The sequence below is a fragment of the Physella acuta genome, unplaced genomic scaffold (genome assembly GCF_028476545.2).
Source record: "Physella acuta isolate Inbredline_101_S28 unplaced genomic scaffold, ASM2847654v3 ptg000063l, whole genome shotgun sequence".
NCBI classification, from domain to species: Eukaryota; Metazoa; Mollusca; class Gastropoda; family Physidae; genus Physella; species Physella acuta.
This window is the reverse complement of record NW_026731583.1, coordinates 168,978-185,271: the sequence shown is the minus strand read 5'-3', so window position 1 is coordinate 185,271 and position 16,294 is coordinate 168,978. Positions and strand designations below refer to the sequence as shown.

Here is a 16,294-nt window from a genome sequence, read left to right as displayed (position 1 = left end):
CCCCCAGGCAGTATTAGCTCGGATAGAAAACTCCTAAATCAAACAAATGCAAACTTGATCTTTGTTAGAGGCAAATTTTGAAAGAAAAGCAGGATGAAATCGGAGTCAACGGCCTATTAGCAGTATAATGTTGACATGTAATACTTGATTGTGTTGGAGAAATCCTTCAAAAATTAAAATTAAGATAAAATGTAAGATAACTCTGTATAACTTATCTTTACACCTTACACCTTTTGTTGTATTAACACTAAAAAATATTTGCCATTTTAAATGTAATACTAGGTTACTCTGTCAACTTGAAAATACAAATTCTTTGCTAAAAAGTAAGTCTAATATGTAGAGTTATGTTATTAAAATAAACTATGACATATTTTTTGTTTTCTAAATTTTAATGGAAGTGTCAACACGATTTGCTCGCACACGGTGGAAATTACACATCGATAATTTCATCAATTAAAAGATATAACGTGTTTCTTATTCGTTAGTGAAACAATTATCTGTAAAAAAATACATAGAAAATTTAATTACGTTTGGAAAATTCTATACTTTTATTTTAACAATATTTGATAGTTACTAATGTTGCATGTGAATTGGTGAATCATAATTACCCTTTGGCTGCATACTCATCCCGGAATTCTAATTAAAATATAACTTTTTAATTAAATAAATAGTCTCTGTTTACACAATGACGTCATTCGTGAAAGTTGTGAACAGTAATTTTCAATCTGTATTTTTAAACCGAAGGTTTAAAAGGAAAGTGTTTACGTAATTATAATGATGAAATATTCTAAAATAACAATGAAATCTAAATATTTAATGTTGATTCTTAATTAATTAAATGCGCAGCCAAAAGTGGTTCCTAATCAAGACAATGGTTTATAAAGATAGTTCTAACCGTTATCTTTTCAATGACGTTACAACAATGTCTCAAACGTCACATGGTGTTACTATGTTAGCACACAATGAATTTAAACATACCTATTTGCTTATGTTTAGTCATAATGTGTTTGAAGGGTTAGAGAAAACGCCTCTAAGAACCCATTTAATAAAAGCATTTGCAATATTATAAGAATTACCTTTTATGTGTGACAAAATTGTCTAGTTTTTGTTTTGATCAGGTTTAAAAAATCGTCTAGGTTTTTATTTTCAACTGGTTTAATAAACAATTGTCTAGGTTTTTGTTTTCAACAGGGTTCAAAAATTGTCTAGGTTTTTGTTTTCAACAGAGTTCAAAAACTGTCTAAGTTTTTGTTTTCAACAGGTTCAAAACATTGTCTAGATTTTTGTTTTCAACAGGGTTCAAAAACTGTCTAGGTATTTGTTTTCAACTGGTTTCAAAAAATCGTCTAGGTTTTTTGCTTTCAACTGGTTTGAAAAAATGTCTAGGTTTTTATTTTCAACAGGGTTCAAAAACTGTCTAAGTTTTTGTTTTCAACAGGTTCAAAACATTGTCTAGATTTTTGTTTTCAACAGGGTTCAAAAACTGTCTAGGTTTTTGTTTTCAACAGAGTTAAAAAACTGTCTAAGTTTTTGTTTTCAACAGGTTAAAAAAAATTTAATAGGTTTTTGTTTTCAACAGAGTTCAAAAACTGTCTAAGTTTTTGTTTTCAACAGGTTAAAAAAAGTTGTATAGGTTATTGTTTTCAACAGGGTTAAAAAACTGTCTAGGTTTTTGTTTTCAGCAGCGTTCAAAAACTATCTAGGTATTTGTTTTCAACTGGTTTCAAAAAATCGTCTAGGTTTTTTGCTTTCAACTGGTTTGAAAAAATGTCTAGGTTTTTATTTTCAACAGGGTTCAAAAACTGTCTAAGTTTTTGTTTTCAACAGGTTCAAAACATTGTCTAGATTTTTGTTTTCAACAGGGTTCAAAAACTGTCTAAGTTTTTGTTTTTAACAGGGTTCAAATATTGTCTAGGTTTTTGTTTTCAACTGGTTTAAAAAAAAATTGTATAGGTTTTGTTTTCAACAGAGCTCAAAAACTGTATAAAATCTACTTGTCTTCAGTACCCAAATATTGTCTACTTTAAAATTATAATCAGGCTAAAAATGGTCTTTATACTACTAATCATATTTCGACAAATTACAACATTCTATTTGTCATCAGAGCTCAACAATTGGCGACATTCTAGTTGTCATCATGGTCTAAACGTTGTCTGCCTTTTACATTTTAATAAGGTTCAGAAAGTTTACTTTAACATCTGTTTATAAAATCGAACTTTCTACTAATTAATTTTAGCTCAATAAATAAAAACACTTACCTTTTTAAAACTCTAGCAATAGGTATCTGCCTGCTAGATTCTATAAGTTGCAATAGTTTAAATTGAAGGTTATACCGTCATATCTCTTGTTTACTATTTTGTAGACACTATATATAAATGGAAGATTATTAAATACACTGATTAAAAATGAACGTCGAAAAAAGTTAAATACGACTCATTTATATTTTAATACCGAAGATCAACTAGCTTTGCTGTAACGTTAAAATATCTTCAGTGTCGGTATTATTGAATTTAGTAGCAACTCAATTTTCTCTCAATTATATTCTACAAACATAGATGAACCTTAAAAAACCATGTTGTAAACATGTACGTTGTATTAATATGGATGCCAACATATTATATTAGTTCTGCTTCACAACAATAGGTAAGTCAACGAACCAGGAGTCTAAATAAACTACACAATATAAAAACCTTGATAATATTAGTTTTATTTTTTCTCCGTTACAATCACAGACACTTTGCAATTTAAATTCTTGTGTTTACAAAAGATGCACACTTGTTTTGAATAAGTTTTGCGCTTCTAAAAAACAATTTCATGTTCGATAAAAAGCTCCCCCCCCCCCCCAAGTTGAAAAGTTTGGTTGTGCTTTTACCAGTTACTATCCCTAGACTGTTTTTATTTCAGTGCCACCAATCAATGTAGAAAACACTTTACTCAGTGTGTGTTAAGCTTTGTAGATATTAAAGTTCTTGTTTGACAGTCCAAAATTCAATACTTCAACGTAACGTAAGCTTTTAGTTGTTTTTTCTACCCCTATGGCGCCCTCCAGGGTCGTCGCCCAAGTTGCCGCCCCACCCCCCCCCCCCCTCGCACTATTTATGCCACTGCCTACCCGTACGTTTATTTGTACTAAACCAGGCGTGAAGCGTTTCTCTGTACCTGGTGCTCATGACGTAATATACGACAATGTTAACACTGGAGCTTAAGGATTCCGTGAAATTGGAGATGTTAAAACACAACAGAGCCACGTCGAAGTATTTTCCATAGATACTTAGATCACACACGAACGGTATGGTGGTGAGTACAGCCGATTGTGGTATCAGGCACACGATGAATATTGCCGACACCACACTCAGCATCATCACTAGTTTCATCTCTTTCCTGGAGCAAGGATTTTCCTTTTCTTTCTGGTTCGTAGCAGACATTTTCCAAGCGGCCCGGTTTTCAACTGAAAACCTATGATAACGTTACACATGATTATCACGAAGAAGGAGAGGTATGGTATAAATAGATCCGTGACGTAATAGGAAATTCCAAATACGTTGTACGGGTTTTCCCGATTTAGTCCTATCAGTTTAGTTTTATTCAATTCAGGTATGAACACCCAATCTAAATATGACACGTAGTAGATAGGGACTAAATTTAGACAAAGAATGAGAAAAATGAAGATGTTGGTTGCTATGGAAACGCGTTTAGTTATGATCTGCTTCACCTTGAGCGGCACCACCACACACAGACATCTCTCGAACGAGGCGAAGGCCGTGATGAACCCACACACCCGGATGAAGTAGTTGTGGGGGTAGAAGCTGACCAGCTCTTCAAAATTAATTACCGACACGTCAAGGTCAAGGTTCATTATCCAGGGGTTGACCATGAGATTACAAACCTGTAAAGTTAACAACGCCCCGATATCGCTGACAGCCAGCGCTGTTAACGTAATGTTAACACTGTCGTCATAGCCTTGTCTGTAGAACACGAGAATGTTAACAATGTTGGCCACGATACCCAGAATTCCTAGAGCCTCATTGACAAGGGCACACAACCCAATAGCGATGTCAAGAACTAGAGGCTGTAGCAGACCTGTCCATTGTTCATCTCGCGAGATTATCAAATCTGTAAAGTTTCCCGCCATAGTTCCAAAACTTACTCGGTCATATCTCTATGCTGAGTCGGTGTGGTCGGACGGTAGCGCTAATGGTTGTTAAACCGAAAAGATTGAGTTCAAACCCCCGGACAGTGTTGCCCTCGGAGCGAAAACTCGTAAATCAAACAAATGCAACCTTGAAGTTTGTTCTTTGTGAGAAGCAAACTTTGCAAGGAAAAGCAGGTTGAAATCGGAGTCAACGGCCTATATGGCACTAAAGAATTTGACAAGTAATATTTGATTGTGTTGGATGAAATCCCTTCCAAAATTAAAATCAAGATTGAAAAAGAAGTTATCTCTGCATAAATTGTCTTTAGACCCTTTGTTATATTAACACTAGAAAATATTTGCCATTGAAAATGTTATACTAGGTTACTGTGTCAACTGGAAAATACAAGTTCTTTGCTGTAAAGTAAGTCTAATATGTAGTTATCTAATTTAAATAACTATGATAGATTTTTTATGTTTTCTAAATTTTAATTAAAGTGTCAACACGATTTGCTCGTGCACGGTGGAACTTACACATCGTTAATTTCATCAATTAAAAGATATAACGTGTTTCTTATTCGTTAGTGAAACAATTATCTCTAAACAAAATAAGTAGAAAATGTAATGACTTTTAGAAAATTTTATCCTTTGGTTTTTTTAACGATGTTTGATTCCATGTGATATGGTAAATAATAATTTCCCCATTGGCTGAATACTTATCTCGGAATTCTAATTAAAATATAACTTTTTAAATTAAATAAATGGTCTCTGTTTACAATATGACGTCTTTTGTTAACATTATGAACAGTAATTTTCAATATGTATTTTCAAACCAAAGTTTTAAATGAATTCTGTTTACGTAATTATAATGATGAAATATTCGAAAATAACATTGAAATCGAGATCCATATATTTAATGTTGATTCGTAATTAATTAATTGCGCAGTCACATGTAGTTACAAATCAAGACAATGATTTATAAAGTTGGTTCTGACTGTAATATTTTCCATGAAATAGGACGTTACAACAATTTCTCAAACGTCACATTGTCATTTTGTTACTATGTTAGCACACAATGCAAATAAACATATATATTCTTGCATGTCTTTAGGCATAAGTTGTGTGAATGACTCAAAACAAAATAACTCTTATCACTCATTTAATAAAATACGCATTTGTAACTTTATAAGAATTACGTGTTATTGTGCAGCATAAAATGTAAAAAAAAAAAAACCGTTAGATAATTAGCAACAATTGTTTTTTTTTTTACTTTCACTAACAAAACTGAAGAATATTCTTGTTATTTTCTTAATTTAATTTCATATAAGAGCTTAAATAAAAATATTAAGATTTTGTGTGTTTGTTTTTCCTAACTTGTTGATTGGAAAATTTCAAATGTAGTTAGTCGGTCGTTCTAAAACAACTAGAAGTAATACTTATATTCTTTTTTATACAAAATAAATTCAAGAAACATTATTTAACAATTATAAAGTGTTTAGTTTAATAATGACATACATATTTTGTATACCATTCTTTTTTAAACAGTATTTATATTTTAAATTCGATATAGGCTTTCACTGCTGTTCATTTTGATATGGTAATTTCGTGAAAAAATGTACCCGTTGAAAAAACGACACATCCAGACTTAAAATCCATTGGCTCACAAAGATGATGATCTGTAAAATTTAACAAAAACCCAAAATTCGCTGATAGCCAGTACTGTTAAGGTTGTGTTAAATGGGCGTCTGTAGAATTTTAACAATGTCAATTCTAAACTTTAAAAGTCTAATCCGTGAATGAATGCAACATAGTTCTCTAGGGTGATTGTTCATATTTATCTTGAACTACCATTTCTTCCCCAATTCTCTAAATTATTCTTTTCCCCATTCTGCTCACTAAAAATCTCTGCTGTAATTGTGTGTCTGTATACCTGGTCATCTCACTTCATTGTGTTATATTGCATTTCACTCTTACAGTGTCAACTTTAGCTGGCTTTACTTAGTGTATAACTGCCAGTCTTCAATTGAGATAAATCATTTTATGTTAAGCTTAAAAACGTAATTTATACTTTTAGTATAGTTATAGGTTTAAATCACAGTTGCGAGTGTATTGGCCCGCTACACATCAAACTGAAATAACCGTCGGCCAACTTGCTGTATATAAAAAAAAATGTTACAGAGTTTAAACAACCTGAGTATATATCGTGCCATTTGTTTTCTGTAACATTAGAGGAGTGAAAAGTTTTTTCACATCCATGTTATTGCATGGCTTGACCTGGATGGTGTTACACATAATGTGTATTGTGTCTACGGGCTAGCTTCGACAAGATTCAAACTGTTTCCTTCTGTCGACAAGACTAACAGTGGTTTTAACTTATAGCTGTTGACTAGGTAAACTGCAAGTTGAAGTAGAGATCCCCCAGAGAAAATGGAAATGGATTGGCCCCCAAACCCAGGAAGCCTGTATCCAGCATAACAAGACAAGCCCTCACCTGGAACCCACAAGGAGGAGAGGCAGACCAAGAAAGACCTGGAGACGTGACCTGGAAGAAGACACCAAGAAGATTGGATACACCTGGGGACAGTTGGAGAGACTAGCCCTGGACAGAGACGCCTGGAAAGCTCTTGTCAGCGGCCTATGTCCCAGGAGAGACGACATGCAAACCTAACCTAACCTAACTGACTATGTTCAGAGTGTTTCTTGCTCGTAACATTTACTACGCCAAGATATGTTTCATCCTCTAGCCGTTGACTATGTTGTGTGTTTCTTGCCTGTAGCTTTCAACAAAGCTAAGAGTTGTTTTAACCTTTATCTATTGACGAGGTTTAAACTACATTGACTAGATTTCTCTAACGAGTATCCAGATATTTCTACTTGTCTGGCGCCATCAGACCGTGCAAGGTCTCCCTGTACCGGCTGCTCATCTTGTAGTAGACCAGAACATTCGCGCTGGAACTCACGGTCTCCATGACGTAACAGATGGAGTAGCAGACGAGCGAGACGTCAAAGTACGGCTCGTGCACGCCTATCCCTGGCACGAAGGTCAAGGCTGTCAAGATGGCGGACTGGGGGACGAGGCACGCGATGAACATACAGGAGACAGCCGACAGCATCAGAACAAGTTTCGTGTCTTTCCTCGTCATCCCAGTGGTGGTGTGGTGTTTGACGCTCGTGACGTCCTTCCTCCACGCCGCCCTCCGCTTCAGTGTAAGAACTGTCAGGGAGGTGCAGGTGATGATGACGAAAAATGTGAAATACGGTGCGAATAAATCTGTGATGAAGTAAGACACGCTAAAGATAGGATTCGGGTCTTCCCGGAAAGTCATTCCTAAAAGGGTTTTGTTTACATCGGGGTAAAACGCCCAATCAAGAAAAGCTACAAAATAAATCGGAAAAACATCCAAAAGAGTTACTATAAATATCGCAATGTTTATGATTAACGTGGCTTTATTTGTAAATAAACGTTTCACTTTTAAAGGTAGCAACACACAGCAGCATCTCTCCAGCGCTGAAAACGCTGTTATAAACCCACATACACGTATAAAATAGTTATGCGGGTAAAAAGCGGAAATTCCCGCTAAATCAATAGCCACAACGGGAAGTTCCGCACGCAGAAACCAAGGATTAACCATCAGATTGTAGGCTTGTAGCGTGATCAGCGCGCCAATGTCGCTGAGCGCTAGCGCAGTTAGCGTGACATTGACGCTGTCGTCGTAGCCCTGTTTGCTGAAGATGATGATGTTGAGAAGGTTGGCAGCGAGGCCAAATATGCCGACAACCTCTCCCCAGAATAAGTTGAGGATGAGGAAAAAATCTAAGACCTGTATAGGTACCAGCCCCGTACTATCTATAACATTCGATAGCTCTTCAGTAGAGGTGTCCATGGTTGATACAAAGCCTGCCTACCTCATTACACTTATATTATACTATGTAAATAATGTAATAATGTTTCTTAAAGAAGATAAACCAAACAAGATTATTGAAGAGAGAGTGTTATTATTTCTGATAATAAAATTCATATTGACAAAAATAACCTATGCAACATAAATTTGTATTTTATTATATAGGCCTACTAGGTTTTACTTTGCCATTCTATTTTTAAATGCTACAGGATTAAAAAAGACATTTTTCTTTCTTTAAATGAGAAATGCAATAATATTGATTTTCTTTATACAACCAAACTACCATCCCCACCACCTCATCCCCACCTTAATATAATCACCACCACGCCCCCCTCCTCCCCCCGCACACACACACACACACACACCAAAAAACCACGCACACCAAGACAGTCTCTCATCCCCAGTCTAGCAAGCAGAGGAAATCAATACATAATTTATGTTTATTGTATGTCTCCGTCTATCAAGGCTCAATAATTATGTTTTTTTTTTTTGTATTCTAGGTTTAATAAACGTTATTTAAAATATGTTTGGTTTAGACAAGTGAAATTATTGTCTTAAAAAAATCAGTATTTGCAGACAGCAACAACGTAAATGAAAACTTACTGCTGAATAATATATGTTTCTCCATTGAAATGACACATGGCAATTAAATACTACATTTATTATAAAAAACAATTTAATACTTTACCAATAACATCCCATTTTTTTTAATGTACAATAATCTTTTCTAAGTTTTAGTCAAATTAAAAATTGACTATTTGGACATGTGTACTTTCTTTTTTAAATTGATGAGGATTTAAAAAAAAAGAAAAGGGTAATACACAAATGAAGCAACCTCCTTTTAAATAGTCCACCACCTTTATTTTAAGGCTGTCGGTATAATAAAGCTACAAGACACACACACACACACACACACACACATATATATATATATATATATATGTATATATATATATATATATATATATATATATATATATATATATATATATATATATATATATATACATATATATATATATATATATATATATATATATATATATATATATATATATATATATATATATATATATATATATATATATATATATATTATATTATATTTCCCTTGGCTTTCAATCGTATAGCACATTTTTCTATTAATGGAGATCGGGTCTTATTTAGCACCACAGCGATTTCAGTTGCTTGCTGTCTTTTTTTCCTTGTTCAAATTTATTGCAAAAAAGATACATTTCTACTATTGATAAACAAATAGCTCGTATTAAAATGAATACAACGATTTTCTAGTTGTTTCCAATAGATAATCTCATCGACTGAATGACAAACGTTCGACTTTGTACATTTTTATGTATGAATATGTCTCTTCTTCTTCGTTCTTAATTTTAGTGTTGGATGGGATTTACCTCCAACACAATTAAGGATACGTGTCAACTGGTTATGCGCCATTGAGGCCATTGACTCAGATTTCAGCCTGCTTTTCTTTTTGGATTTGCTTCCATTGCCTTTGTCCAACCTAGAACAAACTACAAGGCAGCAGTTGTTTGTTTTTGGAGTTGTCTCTCCTAGAAGAATGGCTGTCTCCAGCGTCATCTGCCCAAGGGTTCGAACTCGAGACTTATAGGTTTAGCAACCATGAGCTTTACCGACTCGACCACGAATATGTCTGTTAGCCTAATAGAAACAAAATATAAATCCTTGAATTAAAAAATGTATGTGCTTGTTACTTCCCTTATTATTGTGCTTATTTTATTAAAGGGGATGAACATGTGTCAACAGTCTGCTTGAACTGTATTTTGTGATTCCAAACAATTTTTTTTCAAAACGGTCTGTTTCTTTTATCACACAGAAAAGCTTATAACATGTTTCAATGAAGTTCTGTCCGCATCCGATAAAGAATTGATTTTTAAGTGAAAATCTGGATTTAAACTAAACAGAAAGCTGCTAGCTAAATCAGACACTAAATTTCTACATCAGAGAAAGTATAACCTCATTAAACAATTTCATGTTTCTGTTGATCCAATTTCGACTTAACTCGCCTCTGGCCTATGTATATTAAATATAATAAATACACAAACTGTCATTTTCTTTCAATTTGATAAACATAACATTAAAATGTATGTATCTTGTATAAATAATTTTTTAATGGTTGAATCTACTGAAAGTTTTAAGACTCTAATGGGTACTTTGAATAAGTAACATTTCAGTCGTTATGACAATTTACTGACTACAAATCCCTTCGTATTTCGAGGTCAAAACAAGAGTTTATTTGAAGCCTGAAAAATGATTATTTTACCAGTTACATAAAGTAGCACACATACACCCACTCTCAAGTAAACATCTGTGATAGTTGAAGTGTTTACTACCCCATTGTAGTTTCGTGTTTTCATGACCTTGTTGTGTTGTAACACAGTATAGTAACTAAAGCATTGTTACATTTTTATTTCAGAAAACGGTGGTAGCCAAGATGGTAACTCAATACTGAAGAAATCGGTGGTGTTCTTTTTTTTAAGATGGTAACTCAATACTGAAGAAATCGGTGGTGTTCTTTATTTTAAGATGGTAACTCAATGCTGAAGAAATCGGTAATGTTCTTTATTTTAAGATGGTAACTCAATACTGAAGAATATGTGGTGTTCTTTATTTTAAGATGGTAACCCAATACTGAAGAAATCGGTGGTGTTCTTTATTTTAAGATGGTAACTCAATGCTGAAGAAATCGGTGGTGTTCTTTATTTTAAGATGGTAACTCAATACTGAAGAATATGTGGTGTTCTTTATTTTAAGATGGTAACCCAATACTGAAAAAATCGGTGGTGTTCTTTATTTTAAGATGGTAACTCAATGCTGAAGAAATAGGTGGTGTTCTTTATTTTAAGATGGTAACTCAATACTAAAGAAATCGGTGGTGTTCTTTATTTTAATTAATTTACCAGAGACGGTATATTATGAATCAATCAAACACACACACACACACAAATAATAGACAATATTCGGAGACAACATCAATAGACTCGAACTTCAATTTTTCGGAAAATTCAAATTATACATCGCTGCCCCATAAGTTTGTATTTTATTGCTTTACTAGACTATAATTTTAAACACGTTAAAAGATAATAATAAAACCTTCTAGAATAAAGATGGTAAAAACAGTAGACTGAAGCTTCAGGTATTTGCTACACAACTTTAATATCGTAAACGACAAAGACTTGTTACAGAAGAAGAACACGAATACATTTAAACGAAAACAGTGTATCAATCGAAACAATCATCTACAAAAATTAATTTCCTACTCCAAAATTGTATAAGAAAAATCAATTCTGTTGTGTTAAAAATATTTCGTACTATTTAATAGAATGTTTAATTTTGTGTATGGCTTAAAAAGGATAGGCACCACGGATTGAATTTTTTAATTTAACACATTTCTGGGTGTTTAATAATTAAAACAAAATCATGTAAAGATAAAATAAATTAAGCTTTAAAAAGTATATCTAAATTTCATCTCACTGAACGATGCGTTGTACCTGGGTAGCCAGTTGATACCCATAACGCTGACAGCCCACAGACCGTTCAGGTTAGAGCTGTAACAAGATTTGTACCACCACGCCCCGTGCTGGACGACAGCACAGTTTTGGTTGTACATGTCATTGTCCCGGTCATACGTTGTGAACTTCATACCATTGTGGTCTGCTAGACTGTCCGTGGCATTTCCTGTATAGCCATTAACATATAGCCTGTAGCCGTCTGCCTCGCTAGAGATATTAAAGCTGGAATACTTGGCGAAATATTTTGTTCCGTTGAAAATCAAATCCACTCTCAGTTGTGTTTGACGTACGGAAGAAAACAAATAAAGATTTTCGTTGCCCAGGTAAAAATTACCTGAACTGAAATCACCAAACCCATATTTGTATTCCGTCCAGTTCCTGTAAAAATCTACAGTCCCAGAAACACGTCTTTGGAAAATGGTCCATCCTCCGCCGTCTGTTTCTTTGTCACACATGACCTGAAGTCCAGAGGTTAGGGTCACCAAAGGTCGGGGGTCACTACTTTTCACTCCATAACAAGGATCAAATGTGTCTGCTGAATTAAATTTTAACACAAATCATTTTTTAAACCACACAATAAATAAAGAAACGTGTATATATATATATATATATATATATATATATATATATATATATAGTGAGTAATCCATACACATGTATGTCAAAATCATAGCCGCTATACATAAAAATAAAAGGTGTACATGAACATCGCTGAATCTTTTTATTTCCTGTAGTATCACAACAATACAGCAGCGTAGCTACCGAAAAGCTATCGTATGCAAGGCAGCGAGCCCCAAGCCAAATTGATTCCATTTTTCTTTTTTTGAAAAAGTTAGAACTTATACATTGTGATTTTAATTTTTGTTTTATATAAATAATTTCAAAAACAAAAAAAAATAATAATATTTTTGCTCTGCTATTGAGAATATTTTAATTTTGGACCCCAAATAATAATAGATGTATAGATGGATGTGACCGAACGGGGCCCAGTTCGCTGCATAGTCCCATCCGTATTAGTAAAACTTCAGGTATTCTCTGGCATACCATTGAGTTAGGCTATAAATAAAAGCTGGACGCCTCTTGACGCTCACACCTTGTGACACCGAACATGTTTGTGTGTGGTCGTGGTAATGTTATGTAATGATAAACTGTACCTTGATTTTTGCTCGTCTGTACAATCCGGCACTGGTAGATGTATTTGCATCGTCACAAACCTCAACTGACCGGAGATTCCCTACTACACCCCCCCCCCGCCACACACAAAGTGACCCAACCCAATGGTGCACAGAAGTAGAATAAAAGTGGGAGACTCGAGTTTCCCATGTGGGATCCACTGATTGAGTGTCCTACACAGGGGGTCAGTGGTTCAAATTGATTCATCTGTCAAACTACAACAGGGACGGCCTCGGGAGGTCAAATGATCTGGCTCCCTAATGAGCACTACGGTATCTACATTCGTTTTAATGAGTACCCTACCATTGTGACACGGTGGGCTACATTTGATGACAAAACCAAACAAAGGAAAGTGTAGTGGAACCGAGAGCGCCCCGCTAAGTCCCTGACATTAAACTACACTATGAGAAAATTTTACATATTTTTGTGTTTGGTTAGTTGCGTCACTAGGATGTGTTTAAACCCTCTCTTTGTATAATTTACTATTTGAAGGGGATTAAAAACATTGCTTTGACATTAAATGTTAAGTTTTTTAGCACGTTCCTAAAATGTGTCACCCCATGCGGTCCTCACCCCCACCTCCGCCTTTGTGTCGCTACTGTGTTTGGTTACATATATTATTATGTTACAGGCTTACGATTGTTTTGCTCTTTTAAGTTATATAAAGTCAAATTTATTTTATTTTACGGGGTACTATATAATAGTACATTATAAATGCCAAATCAGGAAGTATAAAATATACAGATTATTTTTATTAATTACCCTCCCCCCCCTAAAAGTGTTATAGCATAGTCGTTTATCAGCGCCCCCTGTTGTTGTTCACATATGTTCCTTTTAGTACGGCGATGAGTGAACAGTGTTGTTTTCAATAACGATTGCATTTTATGATTTCGAAAGCGAATAATTAGTTTGATTTTTTCATCGCGTTTTATGGAAATTTCCGGTACTTCATTCTTATCAATGCTATGATAATCTACTTTTTAATCTCTAAAATAAAAGCATGGGCCAAGCAAACTCATGTGTTTGTCAAGAGCCTTCAACTCGTAATACAATATAATTATAGTTAAACATCTATTGATTTAAAAAAAAAAGTTTGATTTGTCAAGGTAAATGGTTTTTGCAACACATCTCGATAGAGATCGTAATCCTATTTTGTTTTGATTGATTTAATGTTATGACGGAGCACCTCTCAAAAAAAGTTCTTCATACGAGGGTTTAAGGCATATATTTCCTTGAACAGTTAACTCGTAAAATTAACAAAGTAGTTTTGGAGAATGTTGATAATCAGTGTGGGGCTTATTAATGAAACTAGAGAAAACCTTAACGCTAGAGAAAACTCTCCCTTGAAACTTTTGAGAAGCGTTCTGTGAGACAAGCCATGAGCCTAGTAAATCAAACACAATTTAACACGTTTTTACTTAATTCGCAACGTCCGTTTATCTAATTTTCACTTTAATTCGATGTTTATTTAGTTATTAAAATAGATTTAAAGTTTACTATATTGAATACAATGAGTGGAGATAACTAGCTATACGAGATCACCCGATAAGTCTGCTCAGCTATGGTTTAATTAAGTTTTTACAATCGTAGTGTTCAGTTAGTAAAGACTATTAAAGGGCAGATAAGAGAATATTTAAACGATTCAGAACTCGCAATATCTTTATAAGCCTGCTCTCATCTTTGAACTATTGTCACCGAAGTTTACATTTAAATATCGCGAGCTAGCTAGGGAGGTTGAAACCGAATACTTTTAATCGCTATAAGTAAATTGATTAGTAAACTATAAATAAGTTGAAAGTAAAGAATAAAAAAATATTATACAAAAACATAAAGGCTTTGGTCGCTAAAACATTGAACAGATCTCATGAGTTGTTATTTTTTTTTAGAGCAAATACAGTATTTTTTAAAATACTCCCTTTTTTGTAATTTTAAAATGTCTCTATCCAACTTTGTTTATAGCAACACAGTTAATATCGAAAACTTAAAAATAATTTAGGTTAATATTTGCCGAAAGATCTAAATGGAGATTCACAATATATCAAAGCCATTATGAATGCCAACAAAACAAAAAAAATGAAACCTCTCTGAAAAGTACTACTTAATAAGTAGTTTCAAATTAAAACACGTTTCTGACAATACATTTAAAATGAGTATCTGAAAAAATCTGCTATAGATAAAATTGTTGATCTACATTAGAGTCCGAACGTGAAGCAAATGTCAATATTTCTTACATGTTTCCAAAAATCCATATGTTACATCAAAATCTCATTAAACGGTAATTTTAAACTAGTGAACCTAATCATGAGAAATTAAATAAGCTACACTTGTAAATGGGAATTTACCCAGGCTACAATGTCTTGTGGTTTCGTTGTAGATGTAGCTATAGCACGTTTTGTTGGAACTCAAGCAAAGTAAAGCGCAGGACAAAAGGCTGACTTGGTCAAACTCTACATCGATGGGTAGCATGGTCACGTTTGTGTCGGCAACAACTTTATACTCGTTTTGTTTTATCGAGTCATTTGACTGAGCTATAGGATAATAAATGTATATGCAATTTTCTGTAGGTGTAAAAAAAATATTTTAACAAGCTAACATTTATAAATATTTAATAGAGTCAGAGGTGTAGAGAGGGGGGGGGGGCGGGGGGAGGGTGCGGACCGCACCGGGCGACACCATTTAGGGGGTGACACCAAGGCAAAAAATAGCAAAATATATAGAGAAAAACTTGAGGGGGGGGGGGGCAAATCGAAAGTTTGAGAGGGGGGTGCAAATCGAAAGAAATCGAAAATTTGAAAGTTTGTCCCCGGGAAGGGTCGCTACGCCTCTGGGGGTTGACACCATTAAGTGCCGCACCGGGTGACACCCGACCTCGCTACGCCACTGAATAGAGTAATTGTGTTTATAATGTTTAACTCTTTTTTTAAAAAAATCAGTAAATCTTGTGTGGGACTTGTAATCTTAAAATTTTTAAAAACCTTTTTTTTTTCTTTAATTTTCAACAAAAAAACGGAAATGTAATGGTCAGAATGTGGACATGTATGTTAGTATGTTATGATTGAGTGGACATGTATGATTATATGTGGTCATTATCTGGACATGTGCGCTTATAGGTGGTCATTATATGGCTACAGTTAAACGTTTATAAGAGATGACTTGAGTTATTGATTTCATTTTCAAAGCTTTAAGAGACACACATAAGACATAGACAACTAACCTTGCCTGACGATGCACATTATGATTATAACACTTTGAGTCCACATAGTGAAGTGCTACTGTGAAATTTACTCGTATACATATACCTGTACCCAAGATTTTTTTTTCAACTGTTCGTGGTATTTCAGATACATGAAAAAGAATTATTACTAGTTAGAATTTAGGTTAAATATATCATTATTGTTGTGCAATATTAATGAACAAACACATCTATATATAAATAGGCTTATATAGGCATATATATATATATATCATATAATTAATTTTCTTTTTTTTTTTTGTCAACTTTGTTAGTGTACTTAACAACCCCATAGACCCTTGAATAGGTT

General features: G+C 34.0%; 3 protein-coding genes across 3 annotated transcripts; all 3 read right to left on the bottom strand.

The window, feature by feature from the left end:
- Window positions 1-3,370: 3,370 nt before the first annotated feature.
- LOC131950404 (uncharacterized) lies at window positions 3,371-4,132 on the bottom strand. The gene has a single exon (XM_059312532.1). It carries the CDS (start codon window positions 4,130-4,132, stop codon window positions 3,371-3,373), a length of 762 nt encoding a protein of 253 aa, XP_059168515.1.
- Window positions 4,133-7,002: 2,870 nt separating this feature from the next.
- On the bottom strand, window positions 7,003-8,016 carry LOC131950399 (uncharacterized). Its single transcript, XM_059312519.1, has one exon. The coding sequence runs from the start codon at window positions 8,014-8,016 to the stop codon at window positions 7,003-7,005; it is 1,014 nt and encodes a 337-aa protein (XP_059168502.1).
- A 3,496-nt stretch (window positions 8,017-11,512) lies between these two features.
- LOC131950391 (ficolin-2-like) lies at window positions 11,513-15,986 on the bottom strand. The gene is made up of 2 exons (XM_059312506.1): window positions 15,967-15,986; window positions 11,513-12,114 (listed from the first exon to the last, which is right to left on the bottom strand). Exons 1-2 carry the CDS (start codon window positions 15,983-15,985, stop codon window positions 11,513-11,515), a joined length of 621 nt encoding a protein of 206 aa, XP_059168489.1. The 5' UTR covers window position 15,986.
- Window positions 15,987-16,294: the final 308 nt, after the last annotated feature.